The 26817-nt window shown below is 37.5% G+C and overlaps 1 protein-coding gene across 2 annotated transcripts; it reads right to left on the bottom strand.

Annotated features, from left to right (window-relative positions):
* On the bottom strand, window positions 1–26817 carry SUGT1 (SGT1 homolog, MIS12 kinetochore complex assembly cochaperone). 2 transcript variants are annotated; one of them, XM_030036452.2, is made up of 13 exons: window positions 26687–26817; window positions 26564–26609; window positions 22774–22864; window positions 21989–22058; window positions 21565–21635; window positions 16943–16996; window positions 15199–15215; window positions 14112–14146; window positions 13453–13549; window positions 12293–12400; window positions 2226–2316; window positions 1168–1349; window positions 1–535 (listed from the first exon to the last, which is right to left on the bottom strand). In XM_030036452.2, the coding sequence occupies exons 1-13, from the start codon at window positions 26713–26715 to the stop codon at window positions 434–436; spliced, it is 993 nt and encodes a 330-aa protein (XP_029892312.1). In that variant the 5' UTR covers window positions 26716–26817; the 3' UTR covers window positions 1–433. The 2 variants fall into 2 exon arrangements, with proteins under 2 accessions (XP_029892312.1, XP_040984602.1); XM_041128668.1 differs by lacking the exons at window positions 22774–22864; window positions 26564–26609; window positions 26687–26817 and adding an exon at window positions 22637–22667.

Below are 26817 nucleotides of genomic sequence, written 5' to 3' on the forward strand. Positions count from 1 at the left end.
TTATATTTACATTTTTATTTAGCAGAGTTTAAGAGCAAACAATGTTAACGCTGTTGTTGAAAAGTGTTTTTACCCAAAGTTGCCAAGATCTAATAAGTTACTGAAAAGAAATACCAGGCGTAAGGCAATAATCCTGACCAGCCATTAGAGATCACCCTATCCCCAAAGAGCAGAGCTGATAAAGGCAGTAGAAAATTTAGACTGATTGACTCAATTTCCAAAAATTAGACAGAGATGATGAAAATAGGGTTCCACTCTTGAGTATATCTTTAACATCTGCGGATGAAGGAATTTCTAAAGCACGCAAAATGTAAAGACAATTCTTGTTTCCAAGGGAACATTCAGTGCTTTGAATCCAAGAATGCTATGTCCATACACAGTGGTCAGTACAGGACTATGGCAACACATAGATGGTAAAAGATTAAAAATAGGGTTAGAATTTTTTCCATTCCATGTCATCAGGAGGATTTACTTCTACCTTCCTTTTACCAACATCAGACCAGTTGGTGCTCAGAACTGTGCCTCCAGACTCCATCTGCAATATGAGAAAAAGCTTGTTTAGCTTGCTACAGGAATTCTAGTAATATAAAAGCCACATTTCTTACAGCAGATTAACAAATTCAGAAGAAACGTGAAGAATTTAAGCTTCATGTAGTAGCAATTACACAGGAATTTTGTGTACGTATAGAAAAAAATTTGACAAAGCCATCATTCCATAATCTTCAGCTCAACAGTACGTTTATCGGTACTGGACACAGTGAGATGTTAATTCACTAACAAGAAGCTTTCGAAGGGTCAGTCATGTTCTTACCCATGAGGACTGTAAATAAAAGGAACTAGATACAAACAATTAAGAGGAATTTGATCCTTTCATCCACGGCAAGCCTTCAAGCTCTATATGAGCCAAAACCTATTTCCTTTGATAACACTGATTGAGAGACCAGAGACAAAGCACAACCTTGGACTTAAAGAGTCACATTCATTAGCGTACAACATCGTAGCTTTCAGCGAGACTTGTTACACCGGTATGTCCAACAGAACCGCTGCTGTTCATTATAGGCCCAAGGTTTTGGTAGCTAGAGGCTTCCACATTCATGCAAAGTTTAGTAAATTGTGTCAGTGTGCAAAAGTTACACGTTTCTTCAGAGAAAAAGAATGAAGACTTACAAACGATTTGTTCATGGCACGTTTCACTTCATCTGTACCATCTGAATAAATTTGCTGGAAGAGTTTATTTAAAGCAGCATCTCCTTCTAACTTCTCATTCTTCTCCTCTTCTTTGATTTCAACTACCAGTTTGTCCCAGTTCCTCGTATAGTGAGAAGATGATGGATATAAGTGCTGGGTATCTGAAATCAGAAGTGTTAGTTAACTAAGCATTTTCTCACAAATTTCAGAGCAGCAGAGAAAACAGACGTATACGTATCTGACGAATCAGAGATGATAATGGAACATGAATCTGAAAATGCAAATAGATTCCTCCTTACTGATATAAGCACTGCAGTAACAAAAATAAAGGAAACTAAGAAATGCTAGCCACTACGTTGAGTACCTACAAAAGTTTACTTTTAAGTAAACAGAGTTACATAATTCAGCTATCCAACAAAAAAAAATGCTGGACAACAGCAATGCAGATAATTAAAGACGAGGCAGGAGATACTGGCTGACAGCAAGAAAAAAAAAAAAAAGAGAGACACAAAAAACCCCAAAAAACCCCAGCAGCCTAGAGCCGTAGGAAAATTTGAGCTTAATTTCAAAAAAATACCTGAAATCAATAAATCAGGAAATTCAAATTCTCTCAAAGACAGATTGTTAATCTGTCTTGAAAAACTGCAAATGTATTACTTTCCAAGAGAGATGGAATACTTAAGTAAATAATACTTACTTACTTAAGCAGCAACAGAGGCGTAACAATGCATAGAACTGCAGAACAGTGACCAAAACAGCCAAACAGATAAGCCCAGAGGAATTAATGAAAAGCATATATCCTTAATAATCCATCAGATTAATGGAAGTTATGACTAAATTTAATACTTAAGTTTTAGTAAAGCCCTGCAGACTTTTTCTGTCAATTCTTGGCAGTAAAAACAAGACTATTAGGCTTTTCTTTGTAAATATGAAGCTGTGATTTTATTCACAATATTTAACACAAAAAATATTATTAATAACTGCAAGTAGTTTAATACATATAAACCATTTAATACTTAATAGTTCAGAGAACAAACCTGGTGTAAATTGCTTTAACTTAGGAGAATCTCCCTGGCCCTCCAGCTTCTCCCATCTTACAGCCTCTGGCTTCTTCATTTTTATCTCAACCTACAAAGCACAAGACAAAGAACAAATTAATCCAGATGGCAAACAGTTCTGCCAAATAGTTTCAAAGTAGTTGGATCCTGTAGCAGAAAGAAAATAAATGCATTTGTTTTTAGAAACACAGTCTCTAATATAAAGCCTATACTTTAGCAAATTTTACCTACCTTACAAGACGAAGTTACACGACTTCCAAGTCGTATGTCAGCTAAGCTCTTATGTGGCTGCATAGATCTTCTATCAGACCTTTTATCCTTTTGTTTAGTACCACTTAACTTTCCTTTGCTTACTATTCACTTGATTCTTTTTGTAGATTATGGCATCCCCAAAGTAACAATGAGTCCCCATGTCTCTACACTGCCAGGCACCAAGGTATTACCTTGCAAGCATCCTTTTCTTGCCAGTCAGCTCTAATAATTAAACAGCACTTTTGAAGGACTACAAAATCCAACTTTATCTAGGTTTACATTTCAACCACCAAAAAATTTCGTGTTTGATGTGTAGTACACAAACCAGAGAAACACCCTGGGACTATGCAGATCTTCCCACTGGAGAAATTCAGAAGCTCTATTAATTTGGTTCAACGAACAAACACTGCTATGGAGAAAACTGTCTAGTATTCATTGACAAAACTGGCAATTAAAAATGGATATGGTTGCAATTATCATAGGAGAAACAAAATTAAGTGAAGTATGTCATGCCCTATTCACAACTACACATAATCCCTTTAGACAACCATATTGAAATGTTTTTTCATAATTAACCTTATCTGTTGGTTACAGGGTTACAAAGTTACAAAACATTGTCTGAAAAACAAGGACTGTCTAATGTCACTCCAAAGGACAAATTCACTTAAGAAAATGTCACAAAGTTCATATGACGCTATTAATTAACTGAAATCAGTGCTTGCTAAACTTCAGCAGTTCCTTATTTGTGAACTGCTGAGCAGAAGCGAGTTCTTAGTTCTACCTAAAGCCACTATAACCTGGGGATCCCTGCAGACCCAAGAACAAAGGCACCACTGTAAAAGCTAACCCTAGAGATCCTAACAGCAAGCTCCTTGCACAGCATCATGTTGATCTGAAATTTGAACTTCATCTAATCCATTCTTCAAATCAGTCACTGGTAAGCAATAGACCGAGATACCTTCTAAAAATAAATGAGCTCATTTAAGTTTCAAAGCTTCCATGTTTGCAATCATGCTGCATTTTAAGAACCAGAATACTCAATTATGACTGCTTCTCCCCCCCCCCGTTTTTTTTTTTTTTCTTCTTTTTCCCCTGAAGAAGCTACCATTTCCCTAGACAAGTTTAAATACCTATTTTCCACCACTAACTTGTACTGAGAACAACAAAAAGTTTAAGACATGAGGCATGGAATGCCCTTCAAGGCAGGGGAGAGTTTCAGTAAGTTTGTAAGTCCAACAACCACATGTATTTGACTTCCCACTTCCCCTGTCTGTTGGATTTACAATGTTTTTAGCAACTTTACAAGTCACAAATTAAGCATCAGAGTATCAGTTTTTAAAATAGTGAAAGTCACAGTCACAAAACCAAAAATAATCAAATAACATTAAAATATTGTATTACTCTAGTTGCTCAACCTACTGTCCTTAAAGAAGGCCTGTACTCCAGAGTTTAATATTGCAATCTGTAAGGACGCAGAGATTTCTGTCGAAACTATGCAGAAACAGCATTCAAACTGTGCCAGTAATTAGTCTTCAGTAAAATGAAAGACGTCAGCAAAGCTTCCTCCATTGGACTCTTCTAAAAACACTTTGGAAACTATAACCTTGAAGTTCATTTTTTAACATCTACACTCATAAATCTAACGCTCTGCAATTAGCTTAAGGAAGCCAAAAATATTTGTGTATCTACATATAAGACAAACAAGTAGTTCCCTGAGTGCCAGAACCAGCAGTTTTTTGGGTTTGATTCCCACCCCCCAATGAATTTGGATCTCATGAGTCAAACATTTAAGTTAATTAGCCACTTAGAAAGATACTAATTAGTTACAAGTGAAACCTGAGTATTAATTTAAACCAACTTGTCTTTCCTCTGCTTCTTATATAACTCTTCTCAACCTGAGGAAATTGTATTATCAATTCAGTTGCACATGGAAGTTGAGAAGGCCTTAATTTTAAGATTTTATACTCTGCTTATTAGCGCATCCTCCCATATGTTCTATTTAAAAAAAAAAAAGAGAGAGAGTGTAAAGGCTTGATACTGAGACTTCTCAACCCTGTATCTCTTCAATTTCTCTTCTGTTTGTTTCTTCCTTCACTATGTCCTCTGACCCTTACGCTTCAGGCTTTCCACCAATCTTTCAGTATCTCATCCACACCAAGAATGACCTCTAATGCAATGTAATGCTTGATGTGAGCTACTAAACATGGACTTTTTTCTTCTCAGAATACAATCCTCCCCAAAGAGCCCTTATGAAGGCCTTTGGCTATTCATCAGAGTACTCTGCCCACACATAGAAAGAAAAAAGAAAAAAAAAAAAAAAAAAAAGGAAGATCTTTACTTTTGCTGCTCCAGTAATCCCCCTCTCCTTTTTTAATCTGCTAGTTCTTACACTTTTGTCTTGTGAAACTGTCCCTAAGCCAGTACTACATGACAAACATCCCTAAGGAAAAGGAAATGCTACAAACTAATTCCCAGTGTCAGATGCACATTTCTTATATCTAAACCATTTCAACGCTGCCAAGCTAGAAGTATAGACAGCTGAAGAGTTGAGACAGAATGCATTTATGACATGATTAAACCTCTACCCCATCTACTGCATCCACTTCAATCGAAGTTACTCATTAGGCAAAGTGGCAGGCAGGAGTAAAACTAGGGAAATCATTAGCTTCATACCATTATACAAGCACATTTTCCAAAAATATAAAGCTATAAAATTCTGCTTGTGAAGGCGCATATTTCTTCAACTTGAGAGCTTTATTTGATCTAAAGAGAAACAACTTTGCGAGTCCCAATTATGTGCACAAACGGCAATAAATGCATTTTAATGAACATTTTAAAGCAGATACTGATAGCTATCACACAGAAAAGTAACGTATCAGTACGGACATTTGTATCGTGTCTAACACACAAGTACTGTTAGCTTTTTCCTCTCCTTTGAAAAAAAATTCAGCACTCGGGCAAGAGAAATACATCAACACTTCACCAACTACTTTGATTTAACATCTATATTTCATAAAACGTATGCCTGTGTGCCTCGTGCCAACTTTAGAATAAAAGACAGGAAAATTTCATTGCAAATTAACTGCTTTGCGTGCCACTTAAGGACAAGCCTAATTCCTCAGCCTCTCCTTGTAGCTCATGCCATGCAGCCATCTCACCAGCCCTCCACTAGGACTTGCTCCACTACGTTAGTGCATTTCCTGCATTGGGAAGCCCAAAACTGGACACAGTACTCCGGTTGTATGAGAAGTTCCAACACAGAAATAATCTACTTTCTGTTGTAATTTTTAAGTTCCTAGTATTTGGGGCCCAAAGTAAGCAAAGCACAAAAAAAACCCAACTGAAACATGGATTTTTGACAGAGTAATTCATGCACTACTTGTCTGAAATACTGTCTTGAGAGAAACCTACCCCTGAGAAGAGGGTCAAATGGGGATTCATTGTCTAGAAGAAACCCCATCCACAGTGAAAGGATACAGAGAAGATTCTACTGACAGAATTTTCTAGTCATAAAAGTAATCGATTTTTTAAAAATCTATCAGAGATTTAGACAAGTTTGTTTGCAAATTAATCTAAGTGCTAGCTATCAGAAACGATGCCACAGAGTAACTCTCAGAAGCTATTCTAAACTATTTCATTGGTCGTATAAGAACACAAAACCCCCTTACTTTAAGATGACTGGCATAAAAGAGCATTTAATCTAGTTTTAAGAAAGAATTTCTCCCCTTAGCTACAGATAAACACATTGCTAGTTAGCCGACATTAATTTTCTACATAGAAGCTTACTGTTAAAAAGCCCAAACCTCTGATGAACTAGATTTCACTTGAACTAACGTTCTGGGACAGACATTGCCAGTTTAACTGAGAAACATTAAAAGAGAAAGCGTTTTTATCTTCCTCCCTAAAAGAAGATTCTGGTGTACACTGACAAGTTACAAGAATTTTCTTCTAATTTCTATTGTGGTTTGTATTTTACAGTCCATGCTAAGGGGAAGTTCACCTACCACTGGCAAATTTGTGTCAAGCTCTGATCAGATGGATGAAGGAAATCAGAACTGGCAAAGCTTAAGCAGCAGTTCAGCCATTCATTTGAAGATGCATCAAAAAATGCCCTTTTAAATTCTGATGTTTTGCTACATCAAACACATGAAAATGAGAATTCAGGGTTTCCAGTCAACTGCTTAGTTATTTACTGAACTTCTGACTGCCTTGTCTGAGTTGTAAATTTTAAGTGTTTAGAGTTGTCATTTTGCAATCATCTCATGTATTTTGTTACCTAAATTTAAGGGCAGGACAAACCAGCACTGTCTTCTAAAAATGTATGACCTATTCAAACTTACCTCTAAGATTATATGCGCATACAGTTTTGGTATCCTACTTATTCAAAGACCTTTTATACATTGCTTATATTGTGAATTCCAAGATCCTTGGTCCATAACTTTAAACAAAATACACTGAGATGAAAATAACTCTACAGTGTTATCACAAATACATGATAATTAAGAAATTTATTCTGCAGTGAATATATTGCAACAGAAGGGATTTAGTGTGCACCTTTCAGTTTCTTTGCCACCTATGTACTATGGAGAACTGAGTGCAAAAAGGTCAAAGTTTCTACCACACTGATATTACACAGCAACCCCTTGTTAAAATTTTAAATTTTAGAGAGCTACCAATACAGATCATTTAGGTATCCTAAAACTATTTGTCACTGCACCCTCAATGTAAACCATCACTATTCCAATAGTTCTTAAATCCATCTTCTCTCAAGACAGAGAAAAACCCTTATGCCTAGTTTTCCCTTATGCATTTATATAAAGCATAGGCACTAACTTACATGCTTGTTTAAAACATAGTTCTCAGAGTATTAACAAGTTTAAATCTGCCCCACACCAAATGCATTAATAAAGAAGAAGAAAAAAAAAAAAAAATCAAACTTATTTTGAGCCAAGTAAATATCATGCCAATCATTGGGAAGGTTTCTTTATGGTCTAGCCAGGAAATTGCTCCAACTAGCCCTACCTAAGAGATGCAAGAGATTTCAGAGAAGCGTCCAACACTTATCTTAAATATCAGTTTATAATTTACAGAAAGCGCTCAAGAATATATATGGGAGATATGAATCTGCACGAAAGCCTCATAGAGAAAACAAGTACAGGAGAGCAGGGAAGTCTGCATTCAAGTGTCTGCAAGCAATTTAATGAAAATACCCCAAACGAGAAAGTATCTTTTAAGGATCGGACTGCAATGGTAAGAACCAACTTCAGTTAAAATAAATCTGTTCCTCTGTTTATCTATTTGTGTACATTTGCCTCTGAATAGAAGCTCTGATGACAGTCCAAGAGTATGTGAAACAGTTTCACTCTTTGCCTTTTCCTTTACATCTAGTAACAGGCATCGGTGTGCTTTTCCAGTAAGCTGCAGAGAGTATTTCACAGTTTGCAAACCAACATACTACCAATGTTGGTTTGAGGAAAAGAAACATTCCACTGATGCACACTACCATATTCTTGGCTTGAAGCTGCTTAGAGTGTGCTTCTACCTCAGACATGTCTATTAACTAACAAATGTCAACTGTAAAAGAGGCTGAGGATTTCTAACACCTCCCCCCTGTTTGCAGCACAACTTTGATGTCTAATTAAAGGACAGTTCTGGGGTAAAGAAACCACTTTTTACCACTTTTTCAAATGGCTCTAAATTGCTGCAAGTCATTGCTTGCAAAAAGCCCAAACCACTAAAAACTCAAAACTCACAGTAATTGTCCCCTGACTATTTGTAGATGCAAGAGCAGAGGGGAAGAAAAAGAGAAAACACTAGCTCAAGTTTCCTTCAAGTTCATAAGCATACCTGCTAAAAGCACATAGTCATCCTCACTCTCCTCTTCTAGGTTGAAGGAGAAGAAAAACCTGAGCATCACCTAGAACACAACAGAAGACCTAGAAAAACTGCTCACGTTACACAAGTTTCCAACAGAACATGGCAGAATATTGCCCTGGAATCCCAAAATACACTGACTGATAGACTGAACAAAAGAGGGAGAAGAAAGCTAGGCTGATTGTGCACAAAGAACTGTTTCAGAACAACAGAAATCCTTACAATATTTGTGCATTTCTACTTTCCTGCCATATTTTCTGGCCAGAGACAGATCAGCTAGTTTTGCCTTAAACATATTTAGTCACACACTTTAAGTTTTTATGCCTTTTCCCTTTTATGAAGGGAGCACGATGATATTATGCAAACCGAGCTACCGGATAACTGCACGCAGGCAATTACCGAAGAGCAAACTTGGTCCAGCTTTTACATTTTGGCTCCCTCTTCTGGAAAGAAGTAAAAAACCAAGTAGCACCACTAAAGGGTACCTACCTTCCTACTGTTAAATGCTGCAAGCAACGTGCAGTTTTCAGTGTGGCACAGTTTTTCCCCAACTTCAGCTGACACCTGAACACAATTGAGGATGACCACCGAAAATCCTACCTATTGTGTACAAAGTCATGCTACATACAAAGACCAGATCAGCTTCCATTTGTAAGACACAAATCTCAAATTTATATGGTGCTTTTTGGAGCTGCTGTTACTTTTTGCTTGATCGGACTACTACAGTCAGACACCTTTGACAGATGAGGAGTATAGCCAATAATGTCAATTGATCTAGTTATGCTAGTTATGATCTATCAGCTATGCTGCTCATGTACAAGAAAAAAATGCTATGCATATATGGCAATTAATACAGTTGTATTCAGCATTTTCTCACATGAACATCAAGTTGAGGCCTTAGATCATCAGAATTATATGCTGAACAACACCCGGTAATTCTAAGGAACTCACGACTAAATGTGAACAGGAAACATAATCAACTCAAAGCTGAATTTGCAAGTAGTGATATCTATTAAATAGCAAATAAGCTTTTGAATTAGGTAAAAAAAATGGCTCCAAGCATGGCAGGAATACATAGAGCCACTATAAAGGCCATCTGTATCATCTGTAAAACTGTTGACAATTAGAGAATATACAATACTAGGATGAATAAAGAAAGAGATGAAGATTTTATCTCAAAACTGGACTTCACCCACACATTATGCTGTTCTTGCATCGGCATTAAGTATTTTACCTCTTCCAGCTCACAGCTTGAAGTCAAAAGTCTGCAGATTATGAATGCTAATTTACTTCTGCTCATACAGAAACCAAACACCTCCAAACATCTATGTATGCTACCTCTGTACCATTTGCTAGTTCTGCTCTTTTCCAGAGACTTTGTATCTCAGAGCTAGACACAGCATGGATTTATTGAAAGGTATAATTTTTATTTCATTGCTAGGAAAGAAACAATTCTTAAGGTATCAATTGCATTTTTCACCACTGTTAACATTCCCTGAAAGAAGCAATACCAGAGTCTGTAAGTTCTGTTTGCTCTTTGCAGTTATTTTAGAATCTGTAATTCTGCAAATACCATTAAGGCTATTTTTTCCTCCTGAATTTGCATCTTTACCTTTATTCCTTTGCATTTGTCAAGCGATGCTTAATTTCAAGCAGTATTGAGAAATCCCTCTCCGGCTTCTCTTAGCTACCAAAACACGCAGGATTGTTCTACTATCTGCCAGTTTTGTTGTTTCATCCTCTGTCCATTACATTTGTTAGTTTTATGAAGTTCATGGGAAACACGAACTATCCACCACATAGCCTGTCCATACATTCCACTCTGTTTCCTCATACATTTCCTCATACAACTGGAAAGGAAAGACCAGACTCTTTGTTGCCCAGTGAAGACTACACAATGCTAATGGCAGCGTGGCTCACATGTTCAAAACAGCAATAAAAAATAAAGCAGTGTGAACACATGCAGTTATTCTTATTTGAAATTATTAATCCACAAGAACAGATCTGTTCCTATCCCATGAAAACACAATTTCTTTAGGAATATGTAGCAAAAGGTTCATATAATTGGGAAAATAATGAGATTATATCTTTCTTTCCAAGTCTTTACAAAAGGTCTTCATGTAAATGGTACAAATTAATTTGTAAGGGGTTTGAGAAGTTCTAAGATAGTTTATTCAAAGTAATAACTGCACATTTTCCATACTGCTCGTAAGAACAAAGTACATACATGAAACTTATGAAAAGAAATCTGAATTTCTAGTATTCAAACACTAAGGCTGTATCATTCCCTTAAAGTGCTTAATGTTTTTCAAAGTAAAATATTCTAAGCCTTTAAAGAAGTCTTTGCATGCTTAACATAGACCTGCTTTTAATTTTTTTACTTCAGCCAGACTCCATCTGCTGGTCGGTACCGGAATTAGCTGGAGCATCATTTAAATTGTATTCCTTCACAGATGTCTTTACACTATATTCTTTTCTGGAAAAGGAAGAACATGTTGAAGCACTGACTTCTGCTGTTAGAACACCTCCTGTGTTCTCTCTTATCCCGTTTCATCTCAAGAACATTCTCTCACAATTACACAGGAACAGTAACATTTGAAAATTAATGCAAAATATTTACAATTCAGACACTGCCTGAACATAACTAAAGCTTTCACACCACTTTAGGAACCTCAGTCTAAACCAGGCTCTAGACTACTAGAAATTATTTCAGAGATTTACTAGAGATGGTAGCGTAGAAAGACAAAGTCAAGTTCATTTCTACAGCACTCAGTGGCAAGCAGATGCTTCATAAAAGTAATGGTAAACTTCAAGACAAATGAAAAGTATAACACAAGCTAGATAGGAACATAAAGCAAATAGGACCTCACGTTACTCCTCTTGACAAGGTCTGTGCCCATTCCACTCACATTTATGTAAATACTAATGGACTAGCAGATTTTCTACGTGCTTTAAGCACTCTGCTTATCTCCCACAGCATGAGAGCTCACGTGACTCAAATCACATAACCTGCCCAGCTTCCTTAGCGCAAGGAATGGAAAAATGAGACCAACGTTCTATGGTAATCCTCTCATCTCATCTTGAAGTCCCTCTTCCCTGAAATGATGCAAGAACTATTATAGGTACCTTTCTGAGAAGGGAACGGATAAAATGGAACCTGAAAACACAAAGGAATTTCCAAAAGCTCTGCAGAAACACCGCTGAAATACAAGGAAAGCATCAACAACACAATCCTGCTTCAGAGATTCAGACTTGGCTCTATGGACAAAGCACATGTCTGTCTATGCATTATACCAACAATATATGCTATGCCAGATCACAGTCAGTTTCTTATTTTTCTATACCTGTAACATAGAAGAAACAAAATGTTGAGACAGAAGCATTCTCTCTCATGCCATGCGATTTTCAAGTGTCTCCAAGCAAGTACTATTTCCAGTAACAGTGCAGAATACACTCTCTTGAAAAGCCAAGAACAGTTAACCATACGGCTAACCTTTAACAGCAAGAAGTCATGAAAGGGTAAAGAATTATTTCAACATTGAAATCTTTTATTTCTTGGGCACACAAAGATAACAACGTTTCACAAGGCTCCTAAAAGTTTAGCAGAAAGGTGTTAATACTTTCCTAACACCCGAATTTTAAGAGTGAAGACCACAGTTATTGTTCTACAGCAACAAGTAAAAGCATCCTCAACATAACCATCATTTGCACTTCAATAAGTACCAGCGTATTACTATTTCTGATATTTGCAAAAGTTTAGAAATCCTCCCACTGGCTGAAAGGCACCTTGAAGAAAGAAAAAGCATTTCTATATGAAAAGCAAGATATTATGACTGTTGCAGAGAGACAAGACAATAGAGCAGAAACGTTTTCAACATCAGGAACGGTCAGAGAAGTAATTTACACTTTAAGAAGCTTACCTTTGTTGAAAGCACTTTAAATGTACTTTGCTCTGGCACTATAGAATGAAGAAGAACAAGCTTTAAGTTGTAGTCTTCACCTGATGGAAGTCTCACTGATGCATTCATCTGTTAACAGTTAAAAACACATCTCTGGTCATCTTTGAGAGCAGTTTTCCATTTCCAAGTAAAGGATTGTCATTTGGCACCAAGATTAAGTGATTAAATTAATGACCCTTCTCTAGGGCACTTAAAAGCATCAGGTGTCAGAATTTCAGACAACGCCATTACATTACTGCATTATTGAACAAGGTGTTTCTAAAGTATACTAGAAAATGAACAGGAGATTTCAATTCTTAGCCAGCAAGTACTTGAAAAGCCTATTATCTTGTCAGCTTGATCTGCATTCTTTGGGGAAAGAATTATATGGCAAATTAACTATCAACACATTAATAATGGAATATGAAAACAATTTGCAACTTCCCTTCTAATACACGCAGACTACGTGGCAAGCACTCACACACTTTTAACAATCTAAAGCAGATAGGAACAACCAAGTACTTCTGGTAGTTTGTGAAGTATCAACTTAGTTGAGAATAAGAACCTAACTCTTCAATACTCTCAGCTAAATTAAACATGAACGTCATTGGTACTGCATATGGCATTACAATAGATTACTGCACTTCCTTGAAGTAAATACTTTGCTGCCATTAACAATTTTAATGATGCCAAAAGCAAGAAAAACCCACCAACCAACATTCATTCTTTTTCTATAATTGTCCTAAAGCAAGATACTACTTATTCATAGCTGTTTTTAGAATACCTTGTCTCTGTCTGTTCCTACACCAGATGCATGCATACTCAAACATTTTAAGTCCAGATCACTTCTTCCCCCATCCTTCCAAACACAGAAGCAGCTGAAAAACAGATGTTCCCTTTGCAGCACGCACACCACACTACCGCTTGTGTATAAATCCTATGGACACTGCTGCGGCAATAGATGCCGGTTCACTTGACTGGGCATACACACACATATACAGCATAACTGTACATAAAAAAAACTCAGACTGAAGACCACCTGTGCCATTCTTTTCATGCTATTGCAGCAGATAATGTTCACTGTTTTAATTACTACATTTTAAGGAATCTAGGGATGCATATCAATAACCAATACAGATCACCTCTTTCTCCGAGAACTGCACACTGACATCATCCTTCTGTGCATTCTTGATCATTATAGTCACAATTACTTGAGATTCTGTTTGGTACCAGTCATATCTAAAAAAAAAAAAAAAAGAAGGAAAAACTGAGAGATATACAGTACACTGTGTAGTTTAATGGGAGAGAGAAGACATACAAAATTAGATTTCTTCCTCTAAAAGAGCAGTTGCAGAATTGGCAAGATAAATAGTTAAAGAACAAAGAATCTTTTTTAATCAAGAAGCATACCAAAATTAGGTCACTTTCTTGACCAATTCATAATATTGTTTGCCTTCTATAAATTAAATAGCACCTTTTTAGTTCAGGATCTTAAAAGAATCTCAGAAACATTACCTGTACTAGTCACAATGGGGCAGTCTTTTAATTAAGCTCAGCATGAGAATTAGAAACAGAAGTCAGAATGCTTACTCCATTCCCCACTCTCCCAGTGAGGCATAATCTCCTGAAAGTACAATTCAGTCTGAACAAAAGTGATGACACCAAAAAACACTTCAGTTAGACTGCCACTTTTTAAAGTTACCCAAAAAGAATTTCTACAGTCATTATCTTGCTTCTCCAATCCCCCAGTCAAAGAATGTCAATTATTTTAATTCTCACAGTAAAGCTAAAGTCAACTTACTTGATCTTTGGTGGCAGAGGTTGCTGCTGTGCATTCTAGTTGAAGCATATTCCATTAGAAAGAAAGTTACATCAGTGTTAAGTGAAAATTTACGATCAAGTACTTTTCAAAGACACAAATCATTTTCATACTGATTGCTCCCCTTTTCTTGATTTATGTATGAGCATTAACTTACAGGTGAAGCTCTTCACTGTTCTCCTAGCCATTTATGCCAGATTAAGAATTAAAAAGTTTCAATTTACATTAAATATGTCAGTCTGTGACTTAGAATGTATTGGTCAGACATTTTATAGATAGCAGTAAGTTCTGCTCTAACTCATTTTCTTCCTGGATAAGAAGTACACCTGAGACACATACAGTGGCTATGTTGCTAATCTACAAGTCATGAAGGAAACCTGAAATAGATCTGAGAACTCAAGATATAACTTTTAAACATAAAAACCTTTTAACTGTAAGATCTGTCTTTACATTACACCCACCACGTTTTCTGTACACTTTTCTCCTCTACCCTATTCTTAAAACGTAAAAAATGGAAGTAACTATGAAAGAGGGAGCAGAACATCCAACGCAAATTCCCATTTTTTTGTCTCAAGAAAAAAAAAAGGGGGGGGGGGGTTGCATCAATTTCAACATTTCTTCTAAAGACTTCCAGTAAAAAAAGGAAACTGAAAGCTGCACAAATTACATCAGAAAAAAGTCCGCAGAAACCACTTGCAAGCTACTGGAAAAAAAAAAAAAGTTACTTTCTAGCAGTCACAAGCAAGTTAGTATTGACAACATGAGCTGGTTAATTTGTAAATTAGGCCACAGACTGCAAGCCAGAAACTTAAAATTTACTTCAATGAGTGCAGAGTAACTGCCATATTTGTATGCCGTTCCTAGGAGTTTCCAGGGTTCAAATTTTGCAACCTTGGTCTCAAATAAAAGAACACATGTTTAGAAGGAAAGTTAAATCCTTCCGAATTGCATGCAATAGAAAAGATTATTTTTAAAGCCTGAAAGTTGTAAGAACCCTCTGAAGCCTAAAAGTATGCTCTAGCTTAACAAAGAAATTGAAACAGTAAACATATTAAGGAAAACATCTTACCACTTCTGTCTGTGATGCTGTAGAAAGAAAAAAGTTGCACTTTCAGAAAAAGACATATTGAACTTACAAGGCATATACTTATTCTAGCTTTCTTCAGTTACTCCAGACATTCCGCATTTATTCCAGTCTCAACAGAGGAAGTAAAAAACATGCCAGTTCTACCTCTAGTATTTTGCTTTTATGACACACTACTTTAATCAGATTTCAATCAGCAACTTGTGCAAAGAACAACTGTAACAGAAAGCATGTTCCGATTAACAGAAGGAACAAACTTTCCATTACTTTCCCTTGCTTATCAGAAACATATACAGACCTTTTTTAATGAAAGCAACACCATGGCAAACAAAAGTTTTAAACATAACTTCCCACAAGTCTGTACGAGGTTTATCATCCATCCCTAGGAATAGCACAAAGTTCCCCTCAAATCTGTATCTTGTGCAAGGCAAACCCACCTGGGGAACGAGATGGAAGCTTGGCAGAGAAACTCACTCACATGACCTTAAATATACTGTAATACCTGGATCTAAACTATAGCTCAGTATCTCCTCTTCTAAATATTTTTTCCTAAAATATTTCAGACTAAATATGTTTAAAAAAAAAAAACCTCTCCCTTTGCTTCTTTATAATGCATACTGCTAAAAAAAGAGATAAACAAAAAAAAGAATATTCATTTGTAATTAAGAAATCAGAGTTGTTCTTTTGTTGGGATTTTTTTTCCGCTGGTGTATCAGAGAATTAAGAAAATGGCTCAAAAAGGCAAGACATGAATGAATATTCAAAAGAAAACAGGACAACTGAGTTGAACCAGACAAAACACCGCAAAAAGTAATTCTGACATTACAGAAAAATGTGTATTATAACCTCTTTCCTTGAGAGGGCAGAGAAAATTGTCACCCAAGATAATTCTTTGCAAATAAGACCGTGCTTGCCAATCACTTACGCAATTTCTCCAAATAAAAATAAACCTGGCAAAAATGTATCACGAAGCAGAAATCTGTTCGTTCCTATACAACACAAAAAGGTTCTACTCTATTGGCTTTTTAGTCAACAGGTTGACATGAACTTGTTCTACTGTCCCATTCTCCAGTGTGCACCACAAAGAGGAGGGAAAGTCACAACAGGTGGAAGAAAAAGTGACATCAGTTATTGCATTATATCTCATTAAAATCCACAGGCAGTTTAAGCACTGTGGATGAGTTAATTGTCAGGGGTGTCATTCCGTAGCAAGGTATGAAAGGAAGCTATACTCACACTCACTGACTACCACAGGTAAGACACCACAGCAGCAATTAGCACCTAAGGCACTCTCCACATGGAATCAAGGACTAAAATCCCCAAATTTCCACCTCATTCCAACTTTACATTCTGCAAGACTTGAAAACTTATTTTGATGTTGTTTTTAGAAAGCAAGCTGACACATGCTTCCACAGTTAAAATTAGTTAGCAGTTGTATATGAAAACAAGTTAAAATTAATTATGATTGTCTGAACTTTAAATAGGTACTCCCCTGTCACATCTAATTATTACACTAAAACCCTAGTATTAATCTTCCTCTAAATCTGAGGTATAGAAGTGTTCAGGATGTCTACTCTGAGAGAAACAAGAGATAGGAAAAAGTGATTTAAAAAAAAAAAATTCTTTTGTTCTAAGTAAGAGGTAAGCTGTAAATCTTTGAAAAACATAACACAGCTTCAAAGCGCAGGGCATATCAAATCCCTTATCAAGTAAATGTGGTTTTTCTTACCATTTAGTGTTTCTTCACATCTTTTAATCCAAATAGTAAAGGTATCATCTACATCTAGAAGAGATCAAACACAGTAACATTAAAACTCTTCAAGTACTACACGTATTGCATAAAGAACAATTCCTCACAATTGCCAATTGGAACAAATCCATCCCAAACTCACATCAATTTACTAAAAAAAGGTATTATTTCCTATTATCTTCTTGTAACCTCTGTCATTCCAGTTAAGCTTTAAATATTTTTACACAACTCTACTATTTAACTCTGTTATATTTAATTAACTTCAAATTAATTTGTAGGACACTAGATTTTGTTTGAACTGACCCAAATACGCTATTGGTTTCCAATCTGCTCTATCCCTATATAAGTGTTTGGAAAGCAAGAAATACAGTTTTACACATTTTTCCATTATTCTTAAAATTATTTTTTCAAAGTCACACACTTCCTCTCTAGAGGAATAATCAGAAGAGACAGCCACTTCCGGGGACAACCCAAAGTTGCACAAGTTTTCACAAACACCAAGTATTTTCTCCTGACGGTTTCACATAAACTTTACAAACACATCTGAAGTTTCAGAGATGTTAGAAATACATAGGTGCCAATACCATCCTATGAATCAAAATCACAGAAAAGTTTAGTAAGACCTTGATATTCTAGGAAGCAAGCTCCCCAGATAGAAATGAAATTCACTAGAAAATAGCTCAAAAGGTAGCAGTGTAACAACAGAGTAATCATCTTATTCAATAAAATTCCCAGAAAAGTCTTTCACAGTCAGGAAAGTAAAAAAGTGGCAACATTGCTGACCAACTACTAAGAACAGCTAAACTTTTTATCTTTTTACTATAGAGAGAATTCACACTGAGGAGTTCACACAGCCAACTACCTAGCAGACACCTGAAGAGGCTCGACAAGAGAGTTCACAGCAGACATGCATGTAACGCCAACTGTGACTCTACTGCAGTTATGCAAACTATGCCCCCCAACCCCTTCAAATATAAAATGTACATAGATTTTAAGGTGCGCCTTAGGTCTTCAAATTGCTACTCCACTCCTCAAGCCATTTCCTCTTCCCTTTTCTTCTGCCATCCCCACCACTCATCTTAAAAGTTACCTAAATTTTAAACTACGTAACACTTATGTAATCTCTCAGTTGTTTTTAGGAAAAGATAAAAATGCAAATAATAATATGGCTGTCTTGACATTACAATACAATCAGCCACTGACTGCTGCAGTCTCTTCTATATTCCTAGCAAATCCTAGAAAGAAGATACCTGTTTTCAGATGGAATTAACCAAAATTAACTATCAGAGAGTTCTGTTGGGGGATCCAAGGGCTGTCTTCAATTACCTAATGTATACTTAAGGTGTTCAGATGACTGATCGCAGACTGTCCTCAGAAGTACATGGGGAAAGGAAGCGAGGCAAAGGACCCAGGATGCAGTAAAGTAAGTTCTGATTAGATAAGGAAAATTTTTACTAAACGAGTGGTCAAACACTGGAGCAGGTTGCCCAAAGAGGCTGTGGAATCTTCAGTCTTGGAGATACTTGGAAATCAACAGAAAAAGGACCCAAGCAAACACATGCAATTTCAAAGTTAATACTGCTCTTGGCCAGGGCACGGAATTAGATGAGCTCCAGAGCTTCCCTGCAACCTAAATTAATCTGTAATTTTAAAACTTAGCACCCATACTCTAAAAAGACTCCCAAGTATTGCAGCCAGGAACAAAGTTTATTTATCAAAAGTGAAATTAAATGAAGTAGGTTCAGGAGTCCAAGCAAAGAGAAAAATGAGTCAAATCTCCACTGATCCAGCCTCTGACTTGCAGCAGCATGTGAGGAATTCTCTTTTTAACTACAGCCTATGACAAGACTGCTATACAACACAAACTTTAAAAGAAAGGTCCAGTGTTATCTTCCCTATTTTCCTAGAAGATCCCCCTCACCAACCACGGCCTCTTTCCCTGCATCCCAGCACATTTTATAATTTGAGGCAAAAGAATTTTTTTTTTGTGCTCTATAACTGCATCATCATCCCAAAGAACTTACCAACAACTTCTATTAATAACTTTCTAGTTCAGAAAACCTAACTGGGTCTTCGCTTACTGAAAAATCTACTAACTCTTAGAACACAAGAAAAGTACCTATGAAGACATTTCTTTAAAAAGTTGATGCATTCCACCTTTACTAAATCTATTAGGTGGTCACAGAAAAAAACCAAGAAAATTTGAGTATAATTGTCCCAAATCCACATAACATACTGATGAGTAAGAGATCACACTGCTTCTTCAATCTAAGGCAAATTAATGAACTCCAAAAATCCACATGCGTCTAGTCTCACAGTTGAGTGAAAGGAATCTTGCTTCCTCATGTTATTTTATAAAATAAAGAAACATTGCACATTCAGCAATTCATCACATCAAGTCCTATTTAGATATCCCTGTAGGTGGGTAATGGGAAGCTTGCTGTCATACCCTGGGCCTGTCAGTCATACCAGTAATGAGCATAAGTAGGAAACTCATCATTATTAGCATTCCAGATTAAGATGTAAAACAGCCCTTACATCAACAAGGAAAGAGAAACATGTAGTGGTGTACTTCTGCCCCCTCGTGTGGCAAAGAAACCGGCCTTGCCAGCAAAGAATTCCCCACCACGGCAATTCTCTCTGAGGCAGCAACAGCTAAATTCTTCTCTCTTTATCACCTGCTTAGCAGTATGTGGCAAATTTTCCCTCTGAGCTTTGTTCGTTTTGCACTAGCTGCATTGAACTGGAAGTTAATTGTTTTGCCAAAATGCTTATGCTCACAATTGTTTTCACCTGGGATCTATCAAACATTCCACAGAACTGCAAAGGCAAATTCTCTTACCAACATAAACTTGCCAGCAAATTAGGTAATATATGGAAGAGACTCAACTAAAAATCCATATTTTTAAAAAGGCCTTCAGGAGACTCCTCATCTCACAGTAGGTCACAGAATTTTGTAACGAGACACGGGAAGCACAGCGGAAGCGATCTTCAGATAAGAGAGTAATCAGGAAGGACTGGGGAGCTTCAGAAACACTTCAGCTGGGTAAGCAGCAAAACAATGGCAAATTAAATTCAAACAGGTAGAAGTCAAGCAATTCAGCACAGGAAAATGCTGTGCTGTATTTCAGGGATTCTGAATAATCTAAGAGGATCCTGGTAGTCACCAACTTATCTAAAAAAGATACTTTCAGCTCTGTGTGCTGTTGCACCCTACAACGTAAGTAGGATTGAGGTTAAACAGAATTAAAAAAAAGTGATGCTCTGGCTTGAGATTTTGTTTACAATCTATATTTTGAACAACTCCAACTGACAAACTAGAAAGGTGACAAAATCCATGCACGTGAAAAGCCTCAAACTGATAGTGATTTCTTGGGGTGGGGCAAGAATATGAAAAAATATAGATCAATCATTCAATTAAATTCAGGAGTCATGAGTTTGGAGATGTATGAGAAGTCACCTATCAAGTACGGAAAGCTACAGAAGTCACTGGAAGGAATCGCTTTCTTTCATGGGAAGACACTAAAAGAACTTGGCTAGACTGCAAAGACACACTTGTCTTTCTAGCGTACAAACCAGTGGAGACTACCTAGTTATGCAAACTACCAAAACTGAAAGAACTTTAGGAAATTTCTTATATTTGCTTATTTGGGAGAGGCAAAGAAATTAAATTTTTGCTAAACTTTCAGGTCCCAGCCACTGTTACAGGCAAGACCACATACTAGAAAGATCTGAGACCATGACAATGCTTACCAGATTAGTGCACTTTGCTCTGTGTAACCCTTCAAGGTGCTTTTCTTACCATTTCCTTCCACTGTTGGGATGGGAGGGAATGGACTGAGGAGAAGGTTTTATTTGAAATGAGGGATAGGAGGGAAGAGAAGGGAGTCGCAACCATCTTGCAATTGCTTTGGTTTATGCTTCCCCATGTCTTCTACCAAAGCTTTCTGTATTAAACTACTCCTTTCTTGCTTCTAGAATAAAGTCAGGTTTTAAAAAAAAAGCTCTAATTCTTCCCAAACTAAAAAGTGCCCACATCCAGCCGGGAAGCCAACACTTTTAATAAAAAAAGAAATATAATAAATATGCTTCTGTAATTAAGTAATATGTAATGTGAGGTAAAAATCCATTTTGTCAGTCTGAATACCCATCAAGTTGCATGTGCTTTCTAAAGACCAGTCTATCAAACAGTTTAAGTAAGAAATTCCAGCTATGTGTAAGGAGCCTGTTCTGTTCAGAAACTCTTCTACGACACTTAATGCCACACCATTGCCACCATTTATTTGTAAGACCGCCAGGAAGCAGGAAAACACTCCCCTTTTTATAAAAAAAAAATATATATTAAAAAGATTAAAAAATCATATACTACTTGCTAAGAACTTTGATACACGTTTTTAAGCAGTTTTACACTTTTATGCAGTGATTGCACAAACCTTCCCAAAAGCTAGACATCTGAAGTCAGGCACCTAATTCATTAGCCTTTTAAAAAAAAAAAAAAAAAAAATCAAGAAATCCTTGGTCTTCACTTTCAACTAACGCATTAAAAAGTTTTTTCTCATTAGCAAAGGAGTACTGTGCACCAAAGAAATTTTAATACTTACTGTCCAACCTCTGTCCCTCTCTGAAAGACTCTAAAGCAGATGCATAGTTTTTGATATGATATTCACCTAACCTGACATGAACAAAGAAAAACACAAGGAAACAGTAATTACTTTTCAGTCTAATCCACATTCTGAAGATCACGACATCCTTAGTTCACAAACTATACTGGTTAAAATTACAAATGTAAGAATTTAAATAACCTAAGAGGTGTGTTTTTGAAATGGCTAGGATGTTAAGATAACCACACCAAACTAAATCGCTTCTTATAACCACAGCTTTATTACAGATGGGTTACAAGCAGTATGGCATTAAGTTTATTCATTCATGGTGTTGCAAAAAGCTTGTACAGAGCCATAATCCAAATACTAGTATTGCCCTACAGATTTATCGCAAGATTCACAAAGTACAATATATGACACATACCCTTTTCTAAGGAGCGCTACAGCATTATTGGGGTTGAGTTCCAGGGACTTCTTTGCATCTGCAACTGCATCTGTTGGAAGTTTAAAGGTGAGAAATATAATAATGTGTTATAAAAAGCAGTGAACTGTGAGTCTTTCAGTATTGAAAATTTTTTAAGGTGTACTATGTTAGCTTTCTTAGCTTGCAAACAAATCACACCATTTGAATTAAATCTAGCCACAACTGCTACAGATGAACCCTTCATTCAGCTGCAGAGCTCTAGATATGATGTAGCCTGACTTCCGTTTAGTCAAATACTCTGACTTAGATCTGAAGTGTGAATCTGTTCGTTTGTTTTTTATTGGAAAGAAAAAAATAGATCAAATCTTCAGTTATTCAGTTAAAATTTTTTCCCAGGGATTACTCAGTTATCACATTCCTACCACAACAGGATTCAGTCTCTACCAAAAACATAAGGATGGAAGATGCTTACAACACAAAAGCTTAAAATCTGCCTAAGAAGTCTACTTAAAAAAAAAAAAAAAGCTGCCAAGATAATAGCAGACTAAAATCGAATGGAAAGCTGGGACTGCAAAGTACCCAATTCATTGGAAGTTTTGCAGAAACAAAAGAATCGAAAACAAAGTAACTATAAAATTATGCACTAACTGTAAAAGCAGCACATTAAGTTATAGATAACACTTTCTCTTATTACTATATTTCACTTCAGATTGAAGACATCTTCTTTAAAGAACGTGTTATAATACACTTGTAAGAGGATTCTCAGTGTTGTCTGAAGATGTTACCAGCGTATTTCTGTAGAAGAATATAAGCATAAGCTCGTTGACAATAACATTCGGCATCATCTGGATTCTTTTCCAAAGCTGTTGTCAGTTCCTGTAAAGACACATAAAAAACTCCATGAAATGGCACCTTGGAAGTCCCCATGAAAAAATACAGTACCAAACTCTATCAACTAATAGACATTTCAGAAGAAAATACCCTAACTGGCACAACTGTACCTGTTGATCAGTTCTCATCCACAAAGCTTAAACATCAGAGCCTGAAGTACAAGGAACCTGCCAATTATATCAAATTCAGGGAGCCTGTTTCTTACTGAGAAGGAAACAGGACTTTCAAATGCCTTCAACATGAAGTCTAATGCACAGGTGATCCTCTACATTCCAAAGACTTTCCTATAATTCTCAGCATATTTGTACACAGGTCTGCTGGGTTTGAGGAAGCACTGCAGTATTAGGTATTTGGAAGTCAACATGCAGTATGTCAAAACACTTGTGTCGGGATAACATGCTCAAAGCATTGTGACACGTGATGAAATAACACATTACATGGTATTATTGAGCATAAGAGATTGTTTCGATTTATGCTGAGCACAAAAGCAGAGAACAAAAGACTTATGGGGCACAGGGCTCACAGGAAATACTGCTGCACAATATAAATAACCATAAAGTAGTCCGTTGTTAGGGGAATCACTGGGTATACAGATTGAAATAATTATATTTTGTTCTCTGTGAGAAAAGTTTGACTTTTGCACAACAGAATAAAATCAGGACTCGACGCACACACCTGGAAAGAGCATGTCCAATTCTGTCCTTATTAGTGAGTGATGCTCTTCTCTTTGCTAGAAGACAGTAAGTCTTCCAGAGCCACTGCAGTACATCACTACAGTACAGTAACTCTGTTTGCCAAGTTGACTTCTACTCAGAATCTAGCAAGCATGAATGTAACTAAGATATAGGTTTTAAACCTGCATAAATATTAGCACAGCATAGTTGCCAAAACTCTGTCCCACCAAGCCAGAGAAAAAGGAAGAACAGAAGGACTTGCCTTAGGTTTAATTCAGATCAGTGTCTTTTCTGTTTCACACATCACATAAAACGTTTACACCAACTAGGAGTTAAGTGGCCACAACAGCTTCTTTTAGTAGTAGCATGAGTTCTTACCAGGTTAAGATATGCAAATCTATATGAAGGTACAGCATATAAATCTAAAACCTTGAGGGTCTCTGAAGAAAGTGGCAGGCAGTAGACCATTGTAACTTCACCTAATTGTACCGATGCCCTCCTAAGATTTAAAGTCATTCAAAAGCAGTCATCATTACAGAAATACTCATGGCTATAGGTATTCCCTATGGGAGGGACATAAGGTAACCCACATGTAAAAACTGGTTCATACTATGCTGAGAGGTGAAGTACAGCTTTTGATCCTCAAAACCCAGCGGGGTCTGACTCTGACAGTGAACACTGAACATTACAGGCACTTCACAAGCAGAGTCGCTTCTGTGACAGATCACCTCTCGCTCCAAACGTTATTTCCTGTGATTTACGCTGATGACAGAAGCAGCAATTAGAACCAGCAGACAACATATGAACCGATCCTCCTACAGAAGTAGCCCTCCCCCCAGGAAAGCAAAGCAAATCAAACCCAAGCATCTTCAACAGCGTGAAACTCATCTCTTTGTTGGCTTTTTAGCATAAGTCGTCATCTCATTCAGCCACACGCACACGAAAGAAGTTACTCCTGTAACACAGCTATTTGAGAAGACAGCCAAGTAATACTCAACTAGCACCAGGAACTCCAGACTATGGACATCAGCAACAGTTAACTTCCAACAGGCTTGGACGTTGTCCTCACAAACACTCAAGTATGTGTTTTCCACATATGTTGACTCTAAAGGCCCTTACCATAGGACCAAGTTGCAAATCTATTTCTAAATATATTGGGAACTTTCAGGTCCCTCCACGCTAATGATAAGAGTTTGTACGAATTTAAGGTGCTTTCGGTCTCCAGATAGTAACCTACTTTTTCAACTTAAAATGACGAAAATGTCATTAAAGACTTCACAGCTTTATCATTCAGAGATTATTTAAAGATGGATGATGATCTTTCATTTGTATCAGATTCAGGTGCAGAAAGCCGAAGCATGCTCTCCAGGAGTTCAAGGAATCAAAAGTCCTGAGGACACAGTGCAGAAATTGCATGCCAACTGGAGACAAGTCTAGTCAGCAAATGTGTCAGCATTACACAGCACCATTTATACAGTATTGTGTCCCAGATTAGAAATTAAGTACATGAGCTAAAAGACCACACCTAAGATCATGCAAACATGGTATACTAGGTATACCACCTGTAGATCCAAGCTTCTAAGTCAGCAAAATGCTACACTGAACTATTGCAACTTACCAGTTCAGAGATTACCAAGCACAATCTACCTACTCAATTGAGTCCTTTTAAAAAAGGCTACACAAGTGACACCAGTATTACCATATCAGGTATTAAATAATAGCTATAGAACGTTACATATTGTTTTGAAGCACTGAATGTACAAAGAACCGAAATATAAACTAGAAAAGCAAAGCAACTATGTTGATTAAAAAAAAAACCCAAATGCATATTCTGATAGTATTCTTTAATACTTCCAAAGACCTTTTGGTGTTGAGGGTTTTTTGGGTTTTTTGTTGGTGGATTTTTTACCCCACAGTGGGAAATGTACTTTTTTTTTTTTTAGATCTTAAATTAGTTTTACTACGCCAAATATATTTGGTTATTCCAAATTGCTTATTAGATGTCATTTATCCTCTAAAAACAAGCTACGGCCTAAACCTCAAAGAGCTGTAAGATTTAGCTTCACCATTTTCTTTATGTAAAGATAATCCAGTATCATCTTATGCTTCTGCCACCTACTCCATTCAAGTAGAACTATCCATTTACATCCTCTCCCCTTCCAAGTATGTTAAATAGAAATACTTATCCACCCTCCAGCTCTGCCTTCTCATTAACCCTCTGTTTTAAGTAAAAATAACCTTTGAAAGCACATTAATACATGTTAACAGGTAAAATCATAGAACAGGCCAGGTTGGAAGGGACCTTGAAAGATCATCTGGTCCAACCTTTTGTGGGAAAGGGAGCCCAGATGAGGTTATCTAGCACCCTGTCCTGTCGTGTCTTGAAAACCTCCAGTGATGGGGACTCTACCACGTCCATGTGGAGGTTGTTCCAGTGAATGAGCGTTCTCACTGTAAAAAATTTATTTTCCATGTCGAGATGAAATGAAAAATCGGTGCTGGTCCCCACAAAATACAGAAAGAGGAAAAAAGCAATCGGGGCAGAATAAAAACGAATGAAGATTGAACACGTTTTCTCCACTAAGCTTAATGCTTTTTTAACCACAAATCGCAATTGCTTTATTTACTTGAACTACCATCTGCCTACACGGAAGAGAAAGCTGGTTCAGGGTCTTTTTTCTGCCTTCCTTCTTTGCAACACAGGTAGCCCAAGTATTTTGACAGAACGGCGCCGAACCCCTCTGCCTGCAGACCTCACACGAGAGGTTTGTTTCCAAGGGACACTCTGCAAGCCACCCCCCCAGCAAGGGCGACCCCACCACCCTTCAGCCGTTCCCCTCGCCCCTAAGCCCGGCCCGGCAGGCTGCAAGCCTCGGTTCCCCCCCAGCACCCCAACACCGGCGGCTGGGCAGACCCACAAACTTCAAACACCGGCCGGGTAAGACCCGACGACCGCTTCCCAGGCCCCGCCGGCCTGGTCCGCCCCGGCCCGGTCCGCCCCGGCCCTCACCTGCGCCGCTGCCCCCGGGTCCCGGTCGACGTCCCCGTCCGAGAACCTGCCGAGGAAACACAACGGCGTGAGAGGAGCGAGGCGGGAGGGGAGCGAGGCGGGGAGGGGCCGGAGGGGGCTCACCGCAGAGGAGGAGCCGCCGCTGCCGCCATAACCGCCCGCCGCCCCCGGGAAACTTCTGGAGCCGCGCGAGGCCCCCGCGCCACAAACCCCGAAGGCCGCAGCCCGCGCAAGGCCTGACGGGATAGCGGCGG

The sequence above is a fragment of the Aquila chrysaetos genome, chromosome 14 (assembly GCF_900496995.4).
Source record: "Aquila chrysaetos chrysaetos chromosome 14, bAquChr1.4, whole genome shotgun sequence".
NCBI lineage: Eukaryota > Metazoa > Chordata > Aves > Accipitriformes > Accipitridae > Aquila > Aquila chrysaetos.

Bases quoted from the DNA above. Each gene is read 5' to 3' on its own strand.
- SUGT1 (XM_030036452.2), bottom strand. From the start codon at position 26,715: ATGGCGGCAGCGGCGGCTCCTCCTCTGCG. The intron at 22,865-26,563 runs GTGAGGGCCGGG...GTGTCTTTACAG, and splicing joins ACCCGGGGGCAGCGGCGCAG to GAACTGACAACAGCTTTGGA. The intron at 21,636-21,988 runs GTATGTGTCATA...TGTTCATGTCAG, and splicing joins GTAGCGCTCCTTAGAAAAGG to GTTAGGTGAATATCATATCA.